General features: G+C 43.0%; 1 protein-coding gene across 1 annotated transcript in view; it reads right to left on the minus strand.

The window, feature by feature from the left end:
* Positions 1–24,574, minus strand: part of LOC124595387 (ATP-binding cassette sub-family C member 4-like) — a 291,410-nt gene that overhangs the window by 105,027 nt on the left and 161,809 nt on the right. The window contains exon 5 of the mRNA XM_047134107.1: positions 12,816–12,956. Coding sequence (XP_046990063.1) covers positions 12,816–12,956 — 141 coding nt within the window. The remainder of the gene's footprint in view (positions 1–12,815; positions 12,957–24,574) is intronic.

Consider the following 24,574-nt stretch of genomic DNA (forward strand, 5'->3'; position numbering starts at 1 on the left):
CGGATCGTGACGCATAAATGGAAAACCTTCATCATTAACGACAAAACGTGATTTCACTAAAACATTTTATGCAGTTGTGGCCTGTACATGCATCCCTAGGTATTTGACACCATTCTGACGTCTTACTGTGTGCATAACACTATTGCCGGTGTGGTTCTAATACCAGTTGCAGAGACTTCAGGCAAAGATAATTTATACTGTAAAACAGCTTTTGCATTTACAATTATTTGCTTACATATAATAACATATTACTTATCCGTGTTCCCGCGGTGGTCTAGCGGTTCTCGGCGCGCAGTCCGGAACCGCGCGGCTGCTACGGTCGCAGGTTCGAATCCTGCCTCGGGCATGGATGTGTGTGATGTCCTTAGGTTAGTTAGGTTTAAGTAGTTCTAAGTTCTAGGGGACTGATGACCACAGCAGTTGAGTCCCATAGTGCTCAGAGCCATGGGAACCATTTTTATCCGTGTTCAGCTGTTGACGTAAGATACAATCTGTACTACATCAGAATTAAAGAAAACACAACGAGCGTCGAAACTAGACTCAGTTCCAAAAATCATTTGTGAATTGCGTTGTTCCAAAACAATTTGAGTAATGATTTTTTTGAATGACTGCAGTGGCACACATAAATGCTTAGCAGTATACTGATCGATAGCACAGCTCAAGTATCTACACGTATTTTGCAGGTGCGGGTGTAGGTTTACACATTGTCTTTTGATTTATATCTTATCTATCGGAAATGGTATAGCAGAAGAAAAAAAATATGGGAAACAATTCTTTATGGCGTTACGCAGTGTGTCTTGTCTAGTTACACCTTCCATCAGTGTACTGACTCAGTGTTTTGACAACCTAACATGACTTAGTACCTCGTGTTTATGTAATTTATTACGTTTCTCATTGAAGTTACTTCCTGTGTAGAACTGAATATATTGTGCTTTCCCAAAGTTACGAGCAATCCCATTTCTAAATTATTTAAGCAATTTTATTTAATATTTCCTCAATTGCTTTCTACCTGTCAATGTCGTCATGTTTTATGTTCTCTGCATGTAATCGTTGGGTGTAGAACGGAAAGTCTTTATAAACAGCATGTATAAGTAACAACAGAGGACGTATAACTGAAACTTGTGGGTCACCTTTATTTTGTTTGTCTCCGCCGTGACAAATCTGAGAACACTCTGGAATATTTTTGCGTTGTTTTCGTAAGTATTAGGACGACGTCTTCAGGACAGTACCCAAGTCGCCTAGATCGTTTGTAGCCTCACTGAACCAGAAGGCTGTTTTGCTGTCTACGGAAATGCAGATGCGGCGTCGTGTGACAGGTTTCCGCCAGTGCGTTGCGGTGCCCCGCCGCCGGCTCGTCCCTCTGGGGCCGCCGTGTCGCGCCGCGGGGTTCAACGACCACGCGAGCATTCCTCTGCCTCGCCGGCGGGCCCCACTAGCGCGGGGCTTAGCTGCGCGCCACAGCCTGCACTGCGTGCGCTCTGCTCCACTGCGGACGTTGCTTCTCCACATCTAGAGGCCGACTATCTCCCCAACTCCTACCCGCCTTCCGTTATGAGAGCTTTGCTGGTCTCTAGACTAAACGCTGACTAGAATAGCTTACCTGGCACTTAAACAAGACAGTTAATTAAGACTTTGACACTCCAGTGCGGAATAAGCGATACATGAATAAGGCTGTACAGTTATACACCCTAAGCTTATTGAGGATATATATATATATATATATATATATATATATATATATATATATATATATATATTCATTACCCATGTACGGTTGTGTGAATATTGGTGACAGTGTGGCGGGCTCTAAAACTTAGAAGTGTTGCCCTAAGTTCTTAAATCGATAGTTTGTGAACTGTACAGTAAATATATGGCGCACGAGAAACAACGAATATGGGAAGGAAGGACAGAAGTGTTCGGTGAATGCGCCTTTCACGATCGTAATACATCACACAGGGAGAAAAGGGAGTGTCGTGGGGAATAGTGGGCGTCGCTTATGTATATATACATCAGCGCAAAAATGCTCATATTGGACTACAAAAATGGGAATATGCTCCATTTAAAAGACTGAGACTGAAAAGTGTGGTTCCAGCTGCCTCATTCTATCTTCCTCAGCACCTTTAAAAATTTCTAAAAAGCTTTGGCGTGCGAACATATTCGCCCTCTTTTTAACATCCGCTTCACCTCAAACTCCTACAGGCTCCCCTAACTGTAACTCACTCACACCAAATAGTTAAAAAATGGTTCAAATGGCTCTGAGCACTATGGGACTCAACATCTTAGGTCATAAGTCCCCTAGAACTTAGAACTACTTAAACCTAACTAACCTAAGGACATCACACACATCCATGCCCGCACCAAATAGTCCATCGCTGTAAGTCACTTACACCCATCCACTCCCACCTGCCCTTTCTCACTCAACCCAATTCATTGTCAATATTTCTTTATGTCCCTCCAACTGTCACTGTCTCCTGCCTCACAGCCACAGTTTGTTCTTTCGTACTACTACTGTCTCCTCTCATTGTTACTGTCTCCCTTTTGCTCTCTCTTTCGCCCAAAACCTCATTCCTTCCTTCCTATTGCTGCTGTGTCTTCCTCGTTGTCATTGTCATATACCCTGTCTCTTTTATCGCTGACTCTCACCTATTTCCAATTTCTCTTTCACCTTATTCCTCCCCTCCGCCTCCCCCCCCCCCCTCCTGGCACTGTCCCCTTTACTCTTCTCCTAGGTATTTTCACCTGCCCCGAGATGACTGGGTGTTGTTGCGTCGTCTTCGTCATCATCATTTATTCCCATTACGGTTGGAGGAAGGCAACGGCAAACCACCTCCAAATTTGCTCCATTTGACTAAGCGGGAGGGAGTGCGTAATATTCATATTTTGACCCTGTACTGTTGGATAGTGACACTAAGACGATCCTACTGTTGGGTATACAAATGGTCCCTAGTCCAAGTCCTATCCAAAACACTTGACTCTATCTTTTCATTACCAATAGAACCCGAGGTGTGAGCACCAGAAAATCTCGTTTTTTTGCTCGCTATTTTGGAACATATTCTTGCGCATGCTGTCGCATGCATGCCGATGCGGCTTGTTCTTCATTGCTATCCAACGCCATACATTATATTCGTCCAAACCACAATTTTTTGACAGCTATTCTTGTACGCCCCCTAGCTGAGTAGTCATCGTGGCTGACTGCCAAGCGGAGGACTCGGGTTTGATTCACAGTACTATCAGGGATTTATTCCTTGGTGAGAGGAGGCCAACTGAGAAGCTACTCAAGCGATAGGTAGCAGTTCCACGATGAAGAAACCTGACAACGACTGAGAGATCCGTGTGTTGACCACACGCCACTCTACACAGCATCCAGTGAAGCCATTGGCAGGCGATGACACGGGGGTCTTGGTCCACAATGGGGAACTTTATTTTTTTACTTTTTGTGTCCTTCCCATAACGAATACCTACGAGTCTGAAATTTGCATCAAGACGTAGCCGGATTGCGAAGTTTGTGGAAGGATTTCTTTCGATGGTACTTCTCATTGTAAATACCAAATTTTAATCTTCAGTTATAGAAAAACTGTGCCTCTCTGGTAGTGCAAAATAACAGAACCGTGAGTATGAAACGACAACAATCGAAGACGTTTACATTTTTACCTCATATGCTCGGATTAATTTCCAAATACGTGTTGTTTCGTTCCGAATGAGTAAACGAGCATCACAGTTGAACTCTCTGTTATGTGAAAATATACCGGTATTGTTAGGGTTGCATTCGTGTGTCACACACCCATTTTTCGTGGCCGAATATTGTGCTTGTATTAGGCTACGTACTACGTGTGTAAAAAATATGTATAACCGTATGCATTGGTGTGACGAAAGTCATGGGTTAGCGACACGCACGTGTACCGATTGTGGTAGTAATGCGTACACAAGATCTAAAAAGGCAGTGCATTGGCCGAGCTCTCGTTTGTACTCAGGTGATCCATGTGAAACGATTTCCGATCTGATTACGGCCACACAACGGGAATTAACAGACTTTGAATGCGGAATTGTTCTTGGAGGTGGACGCATGGGACTTACCATTTTCGAAATCGTTAGGGATTTCAGTATTCCGAAATCCACAGCGCCAAAAGAGTGCCGAGAATACCAAATTTCAGGCATTACCTCTGACCACGGACAACGCCCTGGTCGACGGCCTTCCGTTAACGACGAAGAGCGTAGGCGTTTGCGTAGAGTTGTTAGTGCTAACAGACAACCAACATTGCGCGAAATAACAGCAGAAATCAATGTGGGACATACGACGTCAATGGACTATGGCAGCAGACGACCGACACGAGTACCTTTGCTAGTAGCACGACATCGCCTGCAGCGCCTCTCGTGGACTGGTTAGATGAATCCCGATTTCAATTGGTACGAGGTGGCGCAGACCCAATGAAGCCATAGACCCAAGTTGTTAACAAAACACTGTGTAAGCTGGTGGTGGTTCATTAATGGCGTTGATTGTGTTAACATGTAATGGAGTGGGTACTCTAGTCCAACTGAACCGATCACTGACTGGAAATGTTTATGTTTGGCTACTCTGAGACAGTTTGCACCATTCGCGGACTTCATTTTTATGGATGAGAATGCGCAATGTCACCGGGAGACAATTGTTCGTGACTGGTTAGAAGAACGTTCTGGACAACTCGAGCGAATAATTTGGATATTCAGAATCTCAACTAACATTTATGGGAAATAATTGAGAGGTCAGCTCGTGCACAAAATCTTGCATCGGCTACACTTTCGCAATTATGTGCAGCTATTGAGGCAGCACGGCTGAGTATTTCTACAGGGGCTTTTTGAGTCCATGCCACGTAGAGTTGCTGCACTACGCCGTGCGAAAGGGGGATCGACACGATATTAGTAGGTGTGGTTCAAATGGCTCTGAGCACTATGGGAATTAACATCTATCGTCATCAGTCCCTTAGAACTTAGAACTACTTAAACCTAACTAACCTAAGGACAGCACACAACACCCAGTCATCACGAGACAGAGAAAATCCCTGACCCCGCCGGGAATCGAACCCGGGAACCCGGGCGCTGGATATTAGTAGGTATCTCATGAATTTTGTCATCTCAGTGTATGTAAAAAAAAAAATGCATTTGTAAACTGAGGCTGTTCTCCGCTTCGCGAGGTGTTCTAGGATGACTCGATTTGAAGGCCGTTGACGGCGAAAGAGAGAATTCGCATTCCCGTCCGATACCAAGTTCTCACCATATAACCGGAGGATTCAAGACCGGCGACCACCTCATTGATTGAGTCAGTTGTAATGGTGTGTATGAATATGGCCTTGTACGGTTTGCGCTCTGCGCTGTGCAGTGTAATGCTACAGGTGGACGCCTGAAACGAGAACTGCTCTTGCTGGTGACAGCCCGTTGCGCTCGACCGCGTAATACATCGCATAGGCAGGAGCCGCAGCAGCAGGCTGGCAGATGGAAAGCGGGCTCTCTGCCGCTTCCGGAATGTTACCTCAACGAGGCGCCTCCAGCCTTCCAGGAACGGAGAACTGGCAGCGCCACCTCTCACGCGCCTTGCATCTAAATCAACTCCACATTGTGCGAGCACGCTGATGCTGAACTATAGTTCGAACCGGGGTTGCCATATCACTGCGTACCAGTATAAGGGAGCCATCTAATTTTACGAGGCCTTATATGAATTACTCTGTGATTGACTCAGATTTATATATTTTTCTTCATTACGAGATCTTTCCATAATAAACCACGCAATGCTCTAAAAATTCAATTTGGAACACGTACATGACGCTCTAACTACAGTAAAGTCACGTACAAATACTACTTGTTTGACACTGGATTCGATGAGAGTATCTGCAACTTACGTTGACTCGTTCTTGCCTTGCTTACTTGCTTACTTTGCTTACTTGAGCCTCAATGTACCGCTTGTTAATGTAAAGATTCAATCTTCTGTATATGTCTTGTTCGTCTTGCAGATTTTTTTGCCCAGTATGATTAGTGTTTTAGTGGCGATCAGCCCAAGATGGAGCCACAATAGCATCACACTCTTTTCTTTTGCGACAGCCCGGACGGCTACACTGAAGCAGAGCCATGGCACCAAAAATATCGTTATTGTCTTAGATCTAATCCCATTCACACAGTCTTAGAACTGACCGCATTCACGCAAGACGTTGACCTGACCTTTCGAACGTCCTTGTTGAGTCTTTGACGTAAACTGATATGTCACCCATCTGTATTCAGCAGTGCTTTGGAGTCAGACTTTCAAAGAAATCCATCATTAGCATAGTCACCTTCTTGAAGTGATTACTAAGTATAAATTCCTGTAGCAACATGCAGCAAGAGCATTCTTGATTACAGCTTGGAAGATACGAGAAAGATATCGTTTGCTCCAGACATTAATGATATTGATTCGACTTTCTGGCAGCATCGCTTTGAATCCCTATCGACTCTCGATAGTTTGTCTAATTTAACCTTATTCATATTACAAAATTTGTTTTCTGCGTTACCAATCTGGCTTCTACTTCTCCTAAGTTTCCGTAATTCTCAGAACCTAATTTCATATCGTGTTAACAATTAAATCTAACTGTCCTTTTCCAAGTACGTTTCATGAACACGGAATAACGTCACTTCGTAATTTGACCATTTTAAAAATTTCACGTTTGTACGTGTACAGTCGCCTACTATTATCCAAAATCGATCCACCGCTAAAACCTTAACATAAATCATATTTTTTGATATAATGTATTTCAAGCCTTATAAATAGCAATGATAACTGGAATACTCTCTTCAAAATTGTGAAGGTAGGAGGAGTAAAATACAGAGAGCGATAGGTTATTTAAAACTTGTACAGTAACTAGACGGAAATTATAAGAGTCCAGGAGCAGAATGGGAAGCAGCAGTTGAGAAGGTAGTGAGATATGGTTGTAGCCTATCCCTGTACATTGAGCAAGCAATAAAAGAAACCAATGAAAAATTTCGAGCAGAAATTAAAGTTAAGGGAGAAGAAATAAAAAGTTTGAAGTTTGCCAATGACTCTGTAATTCTGTCAGAGACAGCAGGGAACTTGGAAGAGCAGTTGAACTGAATGGACAGTGCTTTTAAAGGAGAATACAAGATGAACATCAACAAAAGCAAAACAAGGATAATGGAATGTAGTCGAATTAAATCGGGTAACGACGAAGAATTAGATTAAGAAACTAGACACTTAAAGTAATAGGTCAGTTTAACTATTTGGGCAGCAAAATATCCTATGAGGCCGAAGTAAAGAAGATATAAAATGTAGACTAGCAATACCAAGAAAAGCGGTTCTGTAGAAGAGAAAATCCTTAACATCGAATAGAGATTTAAGTGTTAGGAAGTGTTTTCTGAAAGTATTTTTATGAAGTATAGCGATGTATGGAAGTGAAACATCAACGATAAATGGTTTACAGAAAAAGAGAATACAAGCTTTTGCTGCTACAGAAGAATGCTCAAGATTAGATGGGTAGATCACGTGACCAATGGGGAGGTACTGAAAAGAAATGAGGAGAAAGTAAATTTGTGGCAAAACCTGACTAGAAGAAGAGATCGGTTGACAGGACACATCCTGAAACATCAAGGGATCACCAGTTTAGTACTGGAGGGAAGTGTGTTTGTGTGTGTGTGAGGGGGGAGGAGTGGGGGGGAGGGCGCTAAAAATCATAGAGATAGACCAAGAGATGAATACAGTAAAGTTGCAGCAATTATTCGAAGATGAAGAGCATTGGACGGGATAGAGTAGCATGGAGAGCTGCATCACACAAGTCTTCGAATTGAAGACCACAACAACAACAAACTGCACCGTCAACAATTTTTATAATACCCGTGCTGGAAAGCTACAGAGTTATTATAACATGTAAATAGGCGAGTCACCGTCAACAGTCTTTAAAGAGTGATGCGTGGCGTTGGGTCAGGGGTGAGAAAACCTCTGGAGTGTCCTGTTTTTGCATCAGTTCTCAAATTTATGCTTATATTGAACCTGCTGTGTTCAACTTTCATTGTTAATCTTTTACTCCGTTTTGCCGGATCGAATTAGCAAGCGCATTCAGATAGGCAACCCAACGAACAGATTAGCAAAGCGTGCTGCTGTCGTGCCTTCCCGGACAATTCACGTCAACGAATTGCATGCTCGTATTGACGTTTGCTGCGTTACAGATGGTGCCCATACTGAAGACCTGTGACGTTTTAAAAGCTCTCTGAACGGCGGGAAATATTTTTTTCATGTATGTTACTTCTGACTACGACATTAATTAAAATAACCATACATTAATATCTTTCAATCTTAAATAAACTTTGCAGTGAATACATAGCGTGTAATGGAGCGATCACTCTGTTGTAGAAATAATTCAAAGGCCAAGATCGCTTAAATACTGTTTACTGGATAAACGGTTTCAACACACTAAAGGTGTCATCATCGGATGTGAATGTAGATAAACAGATTCGACGATGGCACTTTTAGTGTGTTGAAACCGGTTATCCAATAAACAGTATTTAAGCGATCTTGGCTTTTGACTTATTCCTTAAATAAATTGGTGGTCAAAGATTTAAATGCAAATTCTGTAGCTCGAAAATTTTTCTCAAAGTTCCCTTGCTAACATTGCAGTTGAGATGCGCGGCGAAAGGTGTAAAGTTTTCGAAAATTCGTTTTATCTCTGCACTGCTTATAATATCGTAGAAATTGTTGCGTAGTAATCTGTTTATCCGCAACGCCAATAGGATATGTATTTTGTCCACTTTGCCTCGTCTTCTCTGCGGTAGACACTTGATATCCATCCCAATAGCCGTAGTGTCGTTCCTCACGTAAATCGCACATCATCGGCTTACTCAAATTTAACATTTTTCTTACACGTTTCATCGACTTTTCCATTAACACTTTCACTCCTCTCTCCTCATCGTCAATAATTTTAATGGCGTCAACAGCAAGCTTTCGCAGCTGCCGTGGTGTCGGTTTCCGCAGCCACTGTCCTTGCTTTTTCGGCAAGTTTGCGACGCGCATTACTTCGGACTATAACTTGGCTGGACCTTGCCGTGCAACTTAGCGATGTGGCCGGGTCCACGGATCACCGTGTCACCCGTCCAGTCCGTATTTCTTTCTGCAGGTAGTCTTGCAGCTTTAGAGGATCCCCGGGCGGAAATGTATTGTAGCCTTGTTTCTGGCGACCGGCCTTTGCCTGGATGGGACACCGCCTTCGACCAGCTTCGGACAGTTTCGGTCCCGTATAGTGCATGTACGTTTCATCAAAGGCAATACTTTGTCTGTGTGGAATACTTGTGTTTATTAGGCCCCCACATTCAATTGAATTCTGTCCCGTAGAAAGGTCTCTGCGCCGGTTCAGAGTTAAAGAGAAGGTAAGCATATAGCACCTCCAGAATGGGCGTGCGTAAATAATTATGGAGGGAACCGACTGATCGTGTTGATTACTGTTGTACGTACTTGGTTAACTTCTTTTCAAAACTTCACGATTAGACTTGAAAGCAGGAAAAGGCCATCGTATAAAAGTATGAATTACACTCTGAAGTGTACAATCACGACTAAGAATGACCCTATCGTCGACGGTGGTGTCTTTGGAGAACGAGGCGGAAATCAACTGAAAGAGAACAGGTGAAGGAATCGACCTTGTACTTTTCAAAGGAACCATCCCAGCATTCGTCTTACATGATTGAATGATACTGCAGTAAACGTAAATCCGGATGTCCGGGCGGAGATCTCTTCATCGCTACAGGTTGGTTCATTATGAACAGTACAATGTTCGTGAAACCGTCATCTGTAGTAAGGAAAGAAATAAGCCGTCCCTATTGAAGAAATATGATATTTTATGTTGCGTGAAGCCATTAGGAATGGTACAGTTATCTTTAGAACTAAACAACAGGAGAACCAGTAGATATGACCAACACTTAAAGGGAACTGTACCATCAGACCTTAGAGTTGAAATCGGAGGAGAGAGACAGTCTAAGACTAAAACACACGGAGAGGAAAGCGGAAAGCAATCGTGTACCTCAGCTACGTAACTGGAATTACGTAGCAACGGTGAAGACGATGGCAATTCCAAGAAAGCTCCGAGCGCCTACAAATGAATAGATGAACAACTCGACAAATGAGGTGCACGTGTTACGTGATGTATTCACCTCTCGGCCTCAACCTACCGCAAGTGTTAAGTATCAGATAATAACGGTCGGTGGCTGAGTAGAGCACTGGTGAGTAATGAGATTTATCCCACTGCAGTTCCCTAATGTTGCAGGCTACATTGTCTGTATTTTTTCCTTTTATTCCTTACGGCGTCGAGTTTTGTTTTTCTTTTCACGACACTGAACTCACACTGCGAAGTCTCTGTGGTAATGGGATCAGCACACTACACACCAAAAGAGACCGTCCTATAAAAGTGTGAATTACATTTTGAAGTATACATCCACACCTGCGAATGACCCAATGGCTATCTGCAACTCGGCTTAGTAAGAATGACTGCGATAAGCAAATGCGCAGTTTAGTTCTACATGTGAGCGCTGTTATTGGTAATTATGGAGATTGAAGAAGAGGAGCTAGAAACTTCGTGCCAACTCTTCTCGAATAACATGACAGGAGCCACCAAGTGTTAGTGTGACTACTTCTAGAGTATTGTTACAGTGTTTGGAGTCATTATCAAGTAGGCATGGCAACAGACGTCCAAAGATATGGGAGAAATGCTGCTAAGATCGTAAGGCGTTGGTATAGCCCATACGAAAGTGTAACAGGAGACTTAAACGGGAATCATAGGAGGAAACACGACGTAGTTCTCGCGAAATTTTGTTCGAAGAAGATACTCCCAGTAACATATACCGATGGTAGGCAATTAAAACCTCGTGTGACTCCATTTGTCTGTGAAAACCTCGTAATTCCAGTAACCAGTAAATCCATTATCAAAGAGAGATTTGAAAGTGCACGAATTTCCCTCACCTGTCGATAACTAAGCTTCTGCTATAAAGTTGCACATGTAGCAACTTTATCTATATCATATTATTTTTAAGACCGTTTTTGCTTCTCCTGTAAAATTTAACAAAATGGAGTTACGAGGTTTTCATCGCTTATCATCGATATCTCGCCCAGAAGTCGTGTGAATAACGTAAGAGCGCTTACAGAGGCAGATAATCAATCATTTTCTCCTCGGTCGATGTATGCGAATGAAATAGGAAAGCAAATAACTAACGTTTGTGTGACGTACCCTCCGCCATGCACTGCACAGTGACCTGCGGATTTTTTATGTTGATTAGATACAGATTAACTATAGCCATCGACAGTGTTATATGTTGTCATTGTACACTTTACCCTTGACATAACTCCCGGCATAAATCCTGAGGATTAAGTTCAGGTGATGATGGACTTTGAGCCCTGCTCGGCCTATCCATCTTTGACCACAATGTAGGAAGGAAGGAAGAATTTAACGTTGTGTCGACAGTGAGGTCATTAGAGACGGAACACAGTTTCAGACTGCGAAAGGATGGGGAAGGAAATCGGTCATGCCCTTTTCAAAGGAACCATCCCAGCATTTGCCTGGGGCAATTTAGGGAAATCACGGAAACATCGATGGCAGGATGTGGATTTGAACCGTCGTCCACCTGAATGTGGGTTCAGTGTGATAACCAATGCGCCACCTTGCTCGGGACCATATTGGCTCGTTACATCAACAGCAAAATGTGCCGGTGCCCCATCGTGCTTCCACTCCACAACCTTGGGCCATGGGTGAATTATGAGAACAACTGCATAAGGACTCCATCGAAAAGTTTACATTTTAAATCCGTTTTTATTAACTAGGACGATATTTCTTCCCGAAGTCAGTGTCGGCTCTTTGGTTGGTTGGTTTGTGGGGGTTAAAGGGACAAGACTGCTACGGTCATCGGTCCCTGTCGGCTCTTTATCACACACTACACTTGTCTCGCAAACAACTCATTTGAAGACCCATGATTACTGGAACGCTTTTCCTTGCATTACTGTATATTTTCACTCTTGTCACTTCTCGCTATTAGTTATGATTACCCTAAATCACTACTTAATGGCTCTGAGCACTATGGGACTTTACTTCTGAGGTCATCAGTCTCCTAGAACTTAGAACTACTTAAACGTAACTAACCTAAGAACATCAGACACATCCATGCCGGAGGCAGGATTCGAACCTGCAACCGTAGCGGTCGCGTGGTTGCAGACTGTACTTAATGTAATCCCATAACATTATGCAGAGCAAACAGATACTCATTCGTCCGAAGGCTGTTGGTAGATTGTCTCACAATCGTGCTCATTCGCTCGCACGATATAGTGTGCACGCCAAATGGCATATGAATGTGCAAAAAGCAATCGATTACAGAATTCTGAAGTTACGTGAGAATCTGTAAAACTGTCACATGAACCAATAATAAAAAGTCTGAACACGTTCTGTGATGTGTGTTGTGAATTCAGTAGCCGTCCGTTGTGGCCGAGCGGTTCTAGGCGCTACAGTCTGGAACCGCGGAACCCCTACGGTCGTAGATTCGAATCCTGCCTCGGGCATGGATGTGTGTAATGTCCTTAGATTAGTTAGGTTTAAGTAGTTCTAAGTTCTAGGGGACTGATGACCTCAGAATGTAAGTCCCGTGGTGCTCAGATCCATTTGAACCATTTGAATTCAGTAAAGCGTTGTATGCCAGTTACAGTTACTGGCAGAAACGAATTGTCCGTAAAGACACTGTAAGCAGAGACGCGCTCTCAAATGATGACCAGAAATAACTCATTACAACGACGCAACAACGCAGTATGTTGTCTACTACTGCGGCACTGAGCGACTTACCTGATGACGAGGCACTGGATGGCCAACATGACGCCGTATACGGCGTACTGCAGCCAGAAGGCGTGGAAGATGGCGCTCAGCAGGCTCGGCTTCTTCCCCTTCCCTGCTTGCCTCGCCTTCGCGATCTCCTTCTTCCATGCTCTGCAAAAACACATAACATGATATATCCTGAAATAATAACAACCGTGCAGATCTCTTTTCTCCTGTTCCCTTACATATTTCCTCGTGTTCTGTTTTACTTCCTGGCTTTAGTGAATTCTTTCGAAAGATAACAGTCTGTTACACAAGGTAGGCACAGTATAGTAAGTGATCAATTGATCGACTGTGGTTCCTTGCTTATACTGATAGATACATGTAGTCTCACTAAAACATCATCTTCTAGTGTGGAAAAAAATAAATTATTAAAATAACTTAGGGAATACAGACGGGTAACATTGTCGACAACCGCAGATATTTCGACGGGTGAACACCCTGTCACTTTCAAGCTACAAATGCAGCAACAGAGAGGTGTGAAACGAAATTTAAATCCTCCATAGGTGGAGCTGCGGGGTCGAGACTCATAATACGGCGAATGCAGAAAGCCAACACGAACATCGTAAACATCTAGCGCTATCACACCGTCAAACATAACGAACTATTGACTAGTGATGGCCAAAGGAACGGCTGAGTTAAGAAAAAATCTACGGATATCAGTCACCGAATGCTGGCCCCTATAAGGACTGGGCCAGAGATGGGATTCTTCCTATATCTCGGTCAGGGAGCCTGAAGATGGCGTAATTTAGCGCTGAAACTGGCTGCTCAGATAAAATAACTGGAAATTTAGACGGCTGAGGGTTTTTTGATTCTACGTTTTATACTGAACAGCCGAGGTCCCGCAACCATCAGCGTAAGTATGGACTTACAGAACAGTTTGATGATGTTTCTTTGATGTTAACAGCGCTCTACAAAGGCATATATGTGAGCCATACCTAAGAGTTCTGGGAATATTTGTACGTGATATAATATTTCAAGAGTGTAGACTAAAAATTCCACCGTGACTCGATAGCATGGTGACTGCGAGATATAACGTCAAACTATAAATTTAAATTTCCGGTATTCGATCAAATGGTTCAAATGGCTCTGAGCACTATGGGACTCAACTGCTGAGGTCATTAGTCCCCTAGAACTTAGAACTAATTAAACCTAACTAACCTAAGGACATCACAAACATCCATGCCCGAGGCAGGATTCGAACCTGCGACCGTAGCGGTCTTGCGGTTCCAGACTGCAGCGCCTTTAACCGCACGGCCACTTCGGCCGGCGGTATTCGATCGACAATGGCCTTCGTAATTTTTAAAAAACTTAAATACACAGCCTTACGATTATTTTCTTTGTCAGCTGGCATAACGTCCACTTCTGGCTTTGCTCTGTGTATGCCAAAAACTCTTCCCTCTGTGCTGTATCTATATACGGGAGAGCAACAGCTATATTACGAACTATGTCAACGTGTTAGTTACTGCTTCCTAATAAGGAGCCCAGGTAAAGAGTAGCACCCAGTGATCGGTGTACCGTATGTCGCGGCAGGTCCTTCACCTTTGACAGAGGACCTAAACTTACCCATTATTATCCTAGGAAAGCACAATCTCTCCATTTCTCTTCGCTTTAGGTAATCACGTGAAGATTAATGACCGATGTCAAGGATAAATATTGATCGGTGACAGCATAGCACAATAACAGACATATATGAATGTTTGTACGCATATTTAGTATTACGTTTCCTATTATGCTGACGGAAAATAAAGACTGATGTCTGTCTAGATGTTTCCACACCGAGAGTTATCTCTTAATAAATGAAAACTCTCGTGTCTGCATTTTGTGGTGAAGGCTACTTGACTGCGGATTTCAGGGAAACCGTTTTCGCTATTGGACTGGTTTTGGCATGTGTAGTAAGAATTACGTAATCCCTTGAGGCGTCAGGACAGCCGCATCTACCTTGAACTCAAGTAGTACTGGCTTCTACGTCGGGGAATGGGAACCATAAATTACAACGGCCTCTTGAATGTAAAGCATCATGCAAAGCTCTTTCGTAATGAATTGCAATTCTGCGCAACGAGATGATAGCTGTGCTTGTTTGCTCGTTGACCTGCCGTTTCATGTTACACTAAACGGACGATAAACGGCGTGTTTGTTTAACCGGTTCTTTCTGGCGCGGTCACTTTGGCCACAATGCCTCCACTCACAATGTGCTCTATACCCTGCTAGCTACCTCTGTTGGATAATACCATGGATACTCACCGTGGAACTCTTTGCTAAATCTCTACTGATGTACGTTACATGTTAAGAGCCGGCCGAAGTGGCCGCGCGGTTCTGGCGCTGCAGTCTGGAACCGCGAGATCGCTACGGTCGCAGGTTCGAATCCTGCCTCGGGCATGGATGTGTGTGATGTCCTTAGGTTAGTTAGGTTTAACTAGTTCTAAGTTCTATGGGACTAATGACCTCAGCAGTTGAGTCCCATAGTGCTCAGAGCCATTTGAACCAGCCAACATGTTAAGATTGACTAATTTACTCCAGCTTCTTCATAGTGATATTGTCCACATATGAAAGAAAGTGGAAAATATACCAAAAACAATATACGTTAGTCATTAGAACTATTCCTAATCAAGGTAACAATATTTCTGATTATACAATAGAGATTTTTTTATGCTCATAAGCAATTGGCGGTACAGTAGTGTTATTAGGCTTCAATCGAATTTGAGTTATTAAATAACTTGTTAATGTATCTAACAATGATACGCAAATACTGAATATTCCTTTACGTTTTTTTCGTGTAAATCAAGCAACTGATTTCCGCTTACATTGTCGTGCGTCATCGGCAGGGTTCGTCTCACGTATTTCATGTTATTTCTACCGGTTTCCTAATAGCAGAAAGTGTGTTAAACAAATCCGAAAAATTTCGCTTCGTTATACATATTCTACTGGTATATGATGGGAGGCTGTAGCCATGACGACTGTTAGGTTTCGAAATACTAGTGCACCAAATTTTTTACAGCAATTTACTCTCCCATTCCTCATATTTGGACTTAGATTTCGTTAATGGACATGTTATGCAATACTAAATCTCTGTGATATTAGTGGAGTTAACCGGCCGGATAGCCGTGTGCGTTAAAGCGCCCACTTCCGGAACGGGAAGATGCGTCGGTCCTGAGTCGAATCCATAAGTGGAAAACAGAAAGGAAAGTAGCGAACGCATGTGGACTGTGTCTGTAAACAGTTAGGAGTCTCGCGAAAACATGCTGGTCCAAGTGATTTGCCTGGATACATAGTGCAAAATCGAAAACAACGAGGGTACAGGCTGCGGTTAGATTAACTGATTTCTGTACTCATCGTGAAAGTATATAACAGCACCGATGATAGTGATCAGCAGAAGGTAAAAAATCATCGTGTATAAATAAGGGAGTTCCTAGAACTTGTCTGAAAGAGTGCATTCATGGAGCTTGGCCACCCGTACAGCAGGTGCTAATATAACGGGGAAAGTTTGCTCGGACATATATGGTGACGTATGAAACACGTTGTTAGTATCCCCACCAGGATAACAGCATTCAGGAATGTATGTGTGCGCGCCTCATAAAGTATTCTCAGCCAGCTTTGCAGGCAAGGCCGAGGATGAGCCAACGGCTACGGAACGCGCTGACACGTGTGCAGTCACGTTTTCCAACCTGCCGTGCACGTGAGAACCTTATCTCACACCCCTCGCTTCTACAAGTCAGCCAACGAACTTACCGGTACAAATCTTACACTCTCGGTGCAGCATTCACCTTATTCTGTTCCAATATCGAGGAGCGCTGTTAGAGTTTCAAATTGTGTTTTATACATTTTAATCCTATATGCACGATTACCGGCAGGTGTTATCAAGTTACTTTTGTCGGGAGTTATTAGTCACCCTAACACATGGTCGACGGACAGACAAGATGTTGCCTCACAGGGGATGTTCATAAATATGTGAACGCATTGAGGAATTTGTGATAAATATAACTCTGTAAGTTATCCAGTATGGTAGATGTTCGCCAGAAACGAAAGTAACTTCGGGGAACCTGGAAAAGCCTTAACAACTCTGTTAATGTTCTCACTATACATCAGCGAAATATGAGGATCAACACGCACATTCAGGCTGTTCGCAGACGATGTTGTTGTCGATAAGAAAGTATTGTGGGTGCGTGATCGTAATAAAATACAGAACGACTTAGACAGTACCTGGTATACCGAATGACTGCTCTCTTTAAATGTGGATAGCTGCGAGATAATACCCACAACAAAGAGAAAACCCGATGGCACTCGATCGCATGTTCAACGGTAAACGTCTCGGGCTTTCCATGTGCTTCATATATCTGGGGACAATACTATGAAGCGGAATGAAGTGAGACAAACACGGGAAGGTGAATGAAAGACCTGGATACGTTAGGATTGTTCAGAAAGAGGGGGGCGGAAGGCCTCTACAACACTGAAGTTGTAAGCTGTTCTGAAACACAGTCCTTCACTTCGTGTCATCAATTCCTAAATTCGGTACTTGTTTTTCACCGACCTTAATGTCGGGCTCCATTTGCGGAATTTGAAAGCTTGTAAAGTTCATTTTTGGAAGTTCTGACACTTCCACGTATACGTAGTGAATTAAAGGAGAGATCTTCGATTTGTAGAACTACTCGTAAAAGTCCTAGCGTTCGCCTGAAGTTAGGCTGCAGGTGGAAACATCCAAGTTCGCAGAACGGTATTACAGATAGTGTCATCCATCCCGCACAGTGTGAGCAGAACAGCAAACTTCTTAAAACCTCTACTATATTCAGCGGGTCAGGTTGTTCTTACACTGAACTCAAAATTGTGAAACCTAATAACATTTATGAATTATCAGGAAATGAGAAGTGAGTATCACAACCTACACCGACTAGTCGTTTGTACAAAGGACCTAGAAAGTTTGACATTCAGACTATTATGCGAAAACTGAGTGCTATCATCATCAGCATCAGTGTACGCTCCATTATCATTACCGATGAAATGCACATGTTTCCATAGTCGCCCATTATAATTTTATTATGGCCTGACAAATCATGTTCTGGGATAATTTTGTGCATTTCCAGAGGAACTTCTACGTCCAGACAAGAACTAGCAGAACTATTTGGGCATCAATTCGAGAACTTCGTGTATGCTGCTATTTAAGCATCTAGGAATTTCATCACTATCATCCCAGAATGTATTGTATAGTCCCTTATGGGATTTGTAGTTAATAGCATGAGATCGTATAAAAGGACTGTAGAATATACTCAATTAGAAACCCACACAGAGAAAACATTTGTGACTAGATAACAATTCCCTAACTATTTTACACCGTGTTGTGTTCTTTCAGTAGCTTCGGTTTTCAATAGCCATTCAGTAGTAATAAAAATATGAAGGATAAAATATGTTTTAAAATCTAAGTTAAAAATGCTTGCGTGAAACATAATCCTTTATTCTGCACGAGCCGTAGTTTACAGAATGTAATTGTAATCAGATATTTGTAATTTATACTACGACAGTTCCCATGCTTTTTAGTCTGTCTGTATCTTTTATCATCTTTCTGTGATGTGTATGTGCTATGACTTGTGCCATGACCAAGCAGTTTTAGCATAGATGATCCTCTGGAAATCGAAAAAATAGAAAATGGACACATTGTTGATAAGTTAGTTCGACAAATATAATTGGAGACAGGAATAGCAGAGAATGACAGAAGTGTATACAATGATAGCAGGATCTAGTTTAGTTTAATGACCAACGTAAACATACCAAACTGATTATCGGTTTCAATTTACGCAACATATACCCCGTCTAAATAACATAAACCAACGCATTTTAACCTCTACTTACTGAACACCCGTCTATTGCCCCGAGACAACCCATGGCATATACAAGTAAAGTTTGGAAGGTGGGAGACGAGGTACTGGCAGAAGTAAAGCTGTGAGGAGGGGCCGTGAGTCGTGCTTGGGTAGTAAAGTTTGGAAGGTAGGAGACTAGGAACTGGCAGAAGTAAAGCTGTTAGGAGGGGCCGTGAGTCGTGCTTGAGTAGCTCAGTTGGTAGAGCACTTGCCCGCCAAAGGCATATGTCCCGAATTCGAGTCTCGGTCTGGCACACAGTTTTAATCTGCCAGGAAGTTTCATGGCATATACGGTTTACACTCGCTCCATTCGCTAATAGACCAAGGGAGAAGCCGGCTAGTATGGATATTAAATGCCCTCCGCCATGCACTGCACTGTAGCTTGAGGACTACACATTCACTACGTGATCAAAAGTATCCGGACACCACCTAAAACATTCGTTTTTCCTATTAGGTGCATTGTGCTGCCAGGTACTCCATATCAGTGACGTCAGTAGTCATTAGACATTGTGAGAGAGCAGAATGGGGCCCTCCGCGGAACTCACGGACTTCGAACGTGGTCAGGTGATTGCGTGTCACTTGTGTCATATGTCTGTACACTAGATTTTCACACTCCTAAATATCCCTAGGTCCACTGTTTCCAATGTGACGGTGAAGTGGAAATGTGAAGGAACATGTGCAGCACAAAAGCGGACAAACCGACCTCGTCTGTTGACTGACAGAGACCACTGACAGTTGAAGAGGGCTGTAATGTGTAATAGACATACATCTATCCAGACCATCGCACAGGAAGTCCAAACTGCATCAGAATCCTTTGCAAGTACTATGAAAGTTAGGCGGTAGGTGAGAAAACGTGGATTTTGTGATCGAGCGGCTGTTCATACACCACACATCACGCCGGTAAATGTCAAAGGGCGCCTCGCTTGGTGTAAGGAGTGTAAAAATTGGACGATTGAACAGTGGAGAAACGTTGTGTGGAGTGACGAATCATGGTACACAATGTGGCGATTCGATGGCGGGGTGTGGATATGGCAAATGCCCGGTGAACGTCATCTGCCAGTGTGTGTAGTCCAACTAACATTCGGAGGCGGCGCTGTTATGGTGTGGTCGTGTTTTTCATGGAGGGCGCTTGCACCCCTTGTTGTTTTGCGTGCCGCTATCACAGCGCAGGCCTACATTGATGTTTTAAGCACCTTCTTGCTTCCCGCTGCTGAAGAGTAGTTCGGGGATGGCGATTGCATCTTTCAACATGATCGAGCACCTGTTCATAATGCACGGCCTGTGGCGGAGTTGTTACACGACAATCCCTGTAATGGACTGGCCTGCACTGAGTCCTGACCTGAATCCTATAGAACACCTTTGGGCTGTTTTGGAACGCCGGCTTCGTGCCAGCTCTCACCGACCGACATCCATACCTCTCCTCAGTGCAGTACTCCGTGAAGAATGAGCTGCCATTTCCCAAGAAACTTTCCAGCACGTGATTGCACGTATGCCTGCGGGAGTGCAAGCTGCCATCAAGGCTAAGAGTGGGCCAACACCATATTGAATTCCAGCATTACAGATGGAGGGCGCCATGAACTTACGAGTCATTTTCAGCCAGGTGTCCGGGTACTTTTGATCACATAGTGTATTTTCGGACTACGCGTATATTTTACAGGCCCTTTTATAAGATCCCAGGCTGTTAACTACAAATCGCATAAGGAACTATACAAAACATTCTGGTATCACAGTGTTGAAATTACTAGATGCTTAAATAGCAACCTACAAGAAGTCCGTAGTAACTGCATATGAAAACCGTTTCCAACCGTATCCAAGCAGCTGAAGCAATCGTCACAAAGGAGAGGCAACTTGAAGGAGTCTGTAACTGCTGCCTCAGGATAGATTATACATATTCTTGACCGTAGCTGCACCGTCGTCCACCGCGTTAACACTGGAGAGAGCGACTTACACCTTTTATCGAGTCTGAAAGACCTCCACTATAATTTATCAAGCCGCGTTCACCAACCCTGAGAGCAAAACTGATTTTCCCCATCCATAAACGCAGCATCGAAGGCTCGGTGGTCTCACTCATCAGCCACAAACGCCCTCAGGAGAAAGAAGGAAAAAAATGTACCGTAGGATAAAATGTAGCTAGAGCGAGGTATAAGGTTATCACAATATTACTATTCTAACAACGTAGCTATGTATCAGTCCGTACATTGCTTCAAGAAAGCACACCTTCATGAGTTCCATGCACAATAAGTAGTATCGTTGAAATATTTAAAGGGTACATGACGAAACAGAGCTACGTACTGCAGGTACTATGTAACTTTGGCCCCAGTCTGGCGTTAGCCACAATAACACAGAAATACAATGTACAACAGGCGAAAGAGTGTAACAGAAACGTCAAAAACGTTAACTGTTATACATTCGATGAAAGACGTACATCTCGCGAGATGTTTAGCCCCTACGTAGAAATCACGCATATACAACGAGGCTGATCGTACAGAGAGCATGTTCCATGAATGGAACAGAAATAAACTTTAATATATGGTTTAATGAAAAGTACTAATTGCCACGCACATCACTGCGATTTGCACAGTAAAGCGGGAGAATGGGGTTCAGATCTACGTCTGTCCTTCCCCATTTAGGTCTTCTGCGATTTCCTTGTAACAATTCGGGTGATAGGTTGGATAGTTTTTTTGAAAATACCATGGCTCTTGTTATTGCCACGTTCCTAATAAAGTTTTCATCGACGAAACGTCAAATGATAATTTTCCATCCTTCAGCTGTCTGAAGATAAGGCATATGAAAAAAAATGCGAGAACGTAACTCCGAGTGGCAAATCAGAATGGAGAAATCAGAAAGCTTTCGAACATCTTTACGGGTTCCGATAACTTCTTATTCGGATAATATCTTGCTTGCAGTGTAACTGTCCTTTGAATGAATCGGAGGCTGCCGCTGGCGTTGAAATGTTGTATGTGTTGTCAGTGATAAAGCGCATACGGAAACAGGTATTAAAACTTACAGATGTTAAAAATGAATTCCGAAGACATTCAAAGACGGATAATCTGGTACGAAAGCCTCGACACCTTAGAATGAGTTAGAAATACTGGTATAAACAGGCATTGTGCTGTCAGTGGATGCGTCCAAATCTTTTAGTAGCAAATCATGAAGACGGCTAGTTTAATTTTTTTCTTTTTTGTCAGAAACTGTCAACAAGATCAATTAAACCATCCGCCAGCCCTATTCTCAAGCTTGCCAGGCCTCTAGAACTACCCAACTCCAGAAAAACAAGAGTTTAACGTTGTATAATCTGAGAAATGACAAGCTACTGTGTATAGGTCCATCAAATTTTCGAAATTATAATATCTTTATGTTCGATGCATCTCTCCCATGTCGTGCGTGTGGTTTGCCTGATTCAGGTCTTATTCTGTGAACGCAAAATGCACAGAAAAGCGGACGAACTTTCACAGCAGAGTAGCAGATGTGGTCCGAAGATCAAGAACATTTTTACCTGGTATTTCATTTAAATTGCGTATAATAAGATACTCTTCAGCTGAAATTTGTTGGGATACACAGTGCGCGGAGAAATCTGAGGACACGGTGGGGAAGACGCCCACGGCACCCGCGTTCGGACTTGACGTAGTCTGATGTCAGACTGTTTGACCTTTCAAGGTGGCAAACAAAAGGCCTTCTTTTTTGCGTCGACATGACAGGGGGAGAAGCCCACGGGCCTGGCTCCATAGGAAACAGGTTCCATGGGCGACACGTGGCAACGCTGCGACCTTCTTGCGAGCGGAGCCGCGCTGTCCAAGAAAATGACCGCCCGTTCGCCGGAGAGGCTGCGCGGCTCGCGGACCTGCTCGTCGTGAGCCAAAGACTGGTGGCCAGAACGCTCGTGTGCATGCCGCATCCTGCTCCCAAACGTGACGTTAAAAGCAGAGACGCGAAGATGCCATTTGCATCTGCCCTTTTTATCCCGATTGTGTATCATGGCAACATTTGAAAATCCACCGTAAATGCTGCACTTGCCTTTTGATTTAATGCTTAGTAAGTATAAATTGCCTCCTTTCTCCTTTCTGAAGAGAGCACAGTTTACTAATTTCACGCGTTCATAAAATGTTGTTGACGTAATTTTTATGTTACGACAAAGCTTTCGGTTCCTCTGAAAAGGCATCACAGACTTTGGGAATAGCTCACACCCGACAAGCACATCTTTTTCTTCAGAGGCGAGACGAAATTGGCTATATACAGCTTACTTTTTGTTGTTTAAAGATGACATGCAAGTAACTGTTCACCAAGTTGTAGTAATTAAGTTGGGAGATAATTCAGTGAAGTAGTTTGTGTAGTACTCAACAGGAATTTCTTATGGTCTTCAGCAACAAATAAAGTTATTTACTCGCGTATCCCTGCCCATTTTCAGTGTAGTATGATGTTCCTACGTAAAGAAAAATTCAACGAGTAGTGTAGAATCAGTTTTCCTTAAATCACTGAGCTATAACTGTTTTTCAAGCAATGTCACGGGTTTGACTTCGGTTTTAATGTAAAATTTACTGAAACAAGATAGCGCTTGTTTTACGAGTACCGAAATATAGCGAGAAGTATAACTAAAAACGGAAATTATATGAAAAATGTCTTTGTATGAGTCGTATGTTGGCGTTCTAAGACGATGACATACATATTCATACAACCATTTACTGCGCCTGCAAATTATCGTTGTGAACCAATAATCTGTGCAGTTTCATTTAACTACACTAGCGTAGTTTGACACTGATGGTGAAGGAAATCGGCCATAACCCAGTCAAAGGAAAAATCACGGCATTCGTCTGGAGTGTTTCGGGGAAATCCTGAATACACACATCTAGAAGGGTGGATGGAAATTGCTCCTCCGTCTTTCTGAATGCGAGTCCAGCGCCTCGACTATGTCCCTTTCCCGCTAGTTTTGGCTGAATGTATTCGCCTGTGAAAGAAGCAGTGCCAGCTCCTGTCCCTGACCATGGGCCGAGTCCTAATGCGGCTTACAGGCCCGCCTGAATAGGCAGTTCTGCCTTCGAATGCCACCCAACAGTGATACAGGCGTTTCGTCACCTGAGAAGTTGTTAGCCACGTCTAACCTTGGACGGGAATGAAAGCAACTTGTCCGCTTACGCACGCATTGAGCAGCAAAACAGGCAATCAATTTCGCGCAACGGGCTACTTCCGCCAGTTGCTGCGTCGAGAAACTCAGCTGCCGAGCGACAGCCACAAACGGGTTTCTGAGCTCCTGTAGAGGCTTAGACAATACTGGTTTCTGGTATCGTTTTTCGTGATTTGCCGTCGACGAGAGTAAAATATATGACACAACGACGAACTCGAAAATAAATCACAAGGTTTTTTGAAGCCAACACGTGGAGCAAAATGGGTAAGAATAGTTTTAGCATTTCCCGGATCAATAACATATCCAGAAAATGTTATTTAGAAACGCAAAATATATTTTAATGCTCGAAGGGGTGTTTGCGTATACGCTGTATTCGTATGACTTATTCGTACTCGCGATATGAACACAAACTGAACATCTACACAAAGTACCTACATAATGAATTTGAAAATTTCAGAGATGAAAATATAAAAATGATTATTTTGGAAAGGACACCAAGAAAAGAAAAGTGTTCCAAGTAATTTATCAAGAGAATATTTTTAACAATGCAGTTGTTTAAGGTGTGATATTAGTTATGAGCCCGATAATGAAATACAGAAATTGGCGTTGGGGTTCGGGAGTATATACGGGACGTAGCTTTTTTAACAAGCTACTTACGAATAACACAATTACGTCAGCCTGAATTATGAGTTACGAGCCACACATGAGAACACAGTAATATCTAATTACAAGGAGTGAGATCTGTAAATAGATAAAAGGAT

This window comes from Schistocerca americana, chromosome 2 (genome assembly GCF_021461395.2).
Source record: "Schistocerca americana isolate TAMUIC-IGC-003095 chromosome 2, iqSchAmer2.1, whole genome shotgun sequence".
Classification (NCBI taxonomy): domain Eukaryota; kingdom Metazoa; phylum Arthropoda; class Insecta; order Orthoptera; family Acrididae; genus Schistocerca; species Schistocerca americana.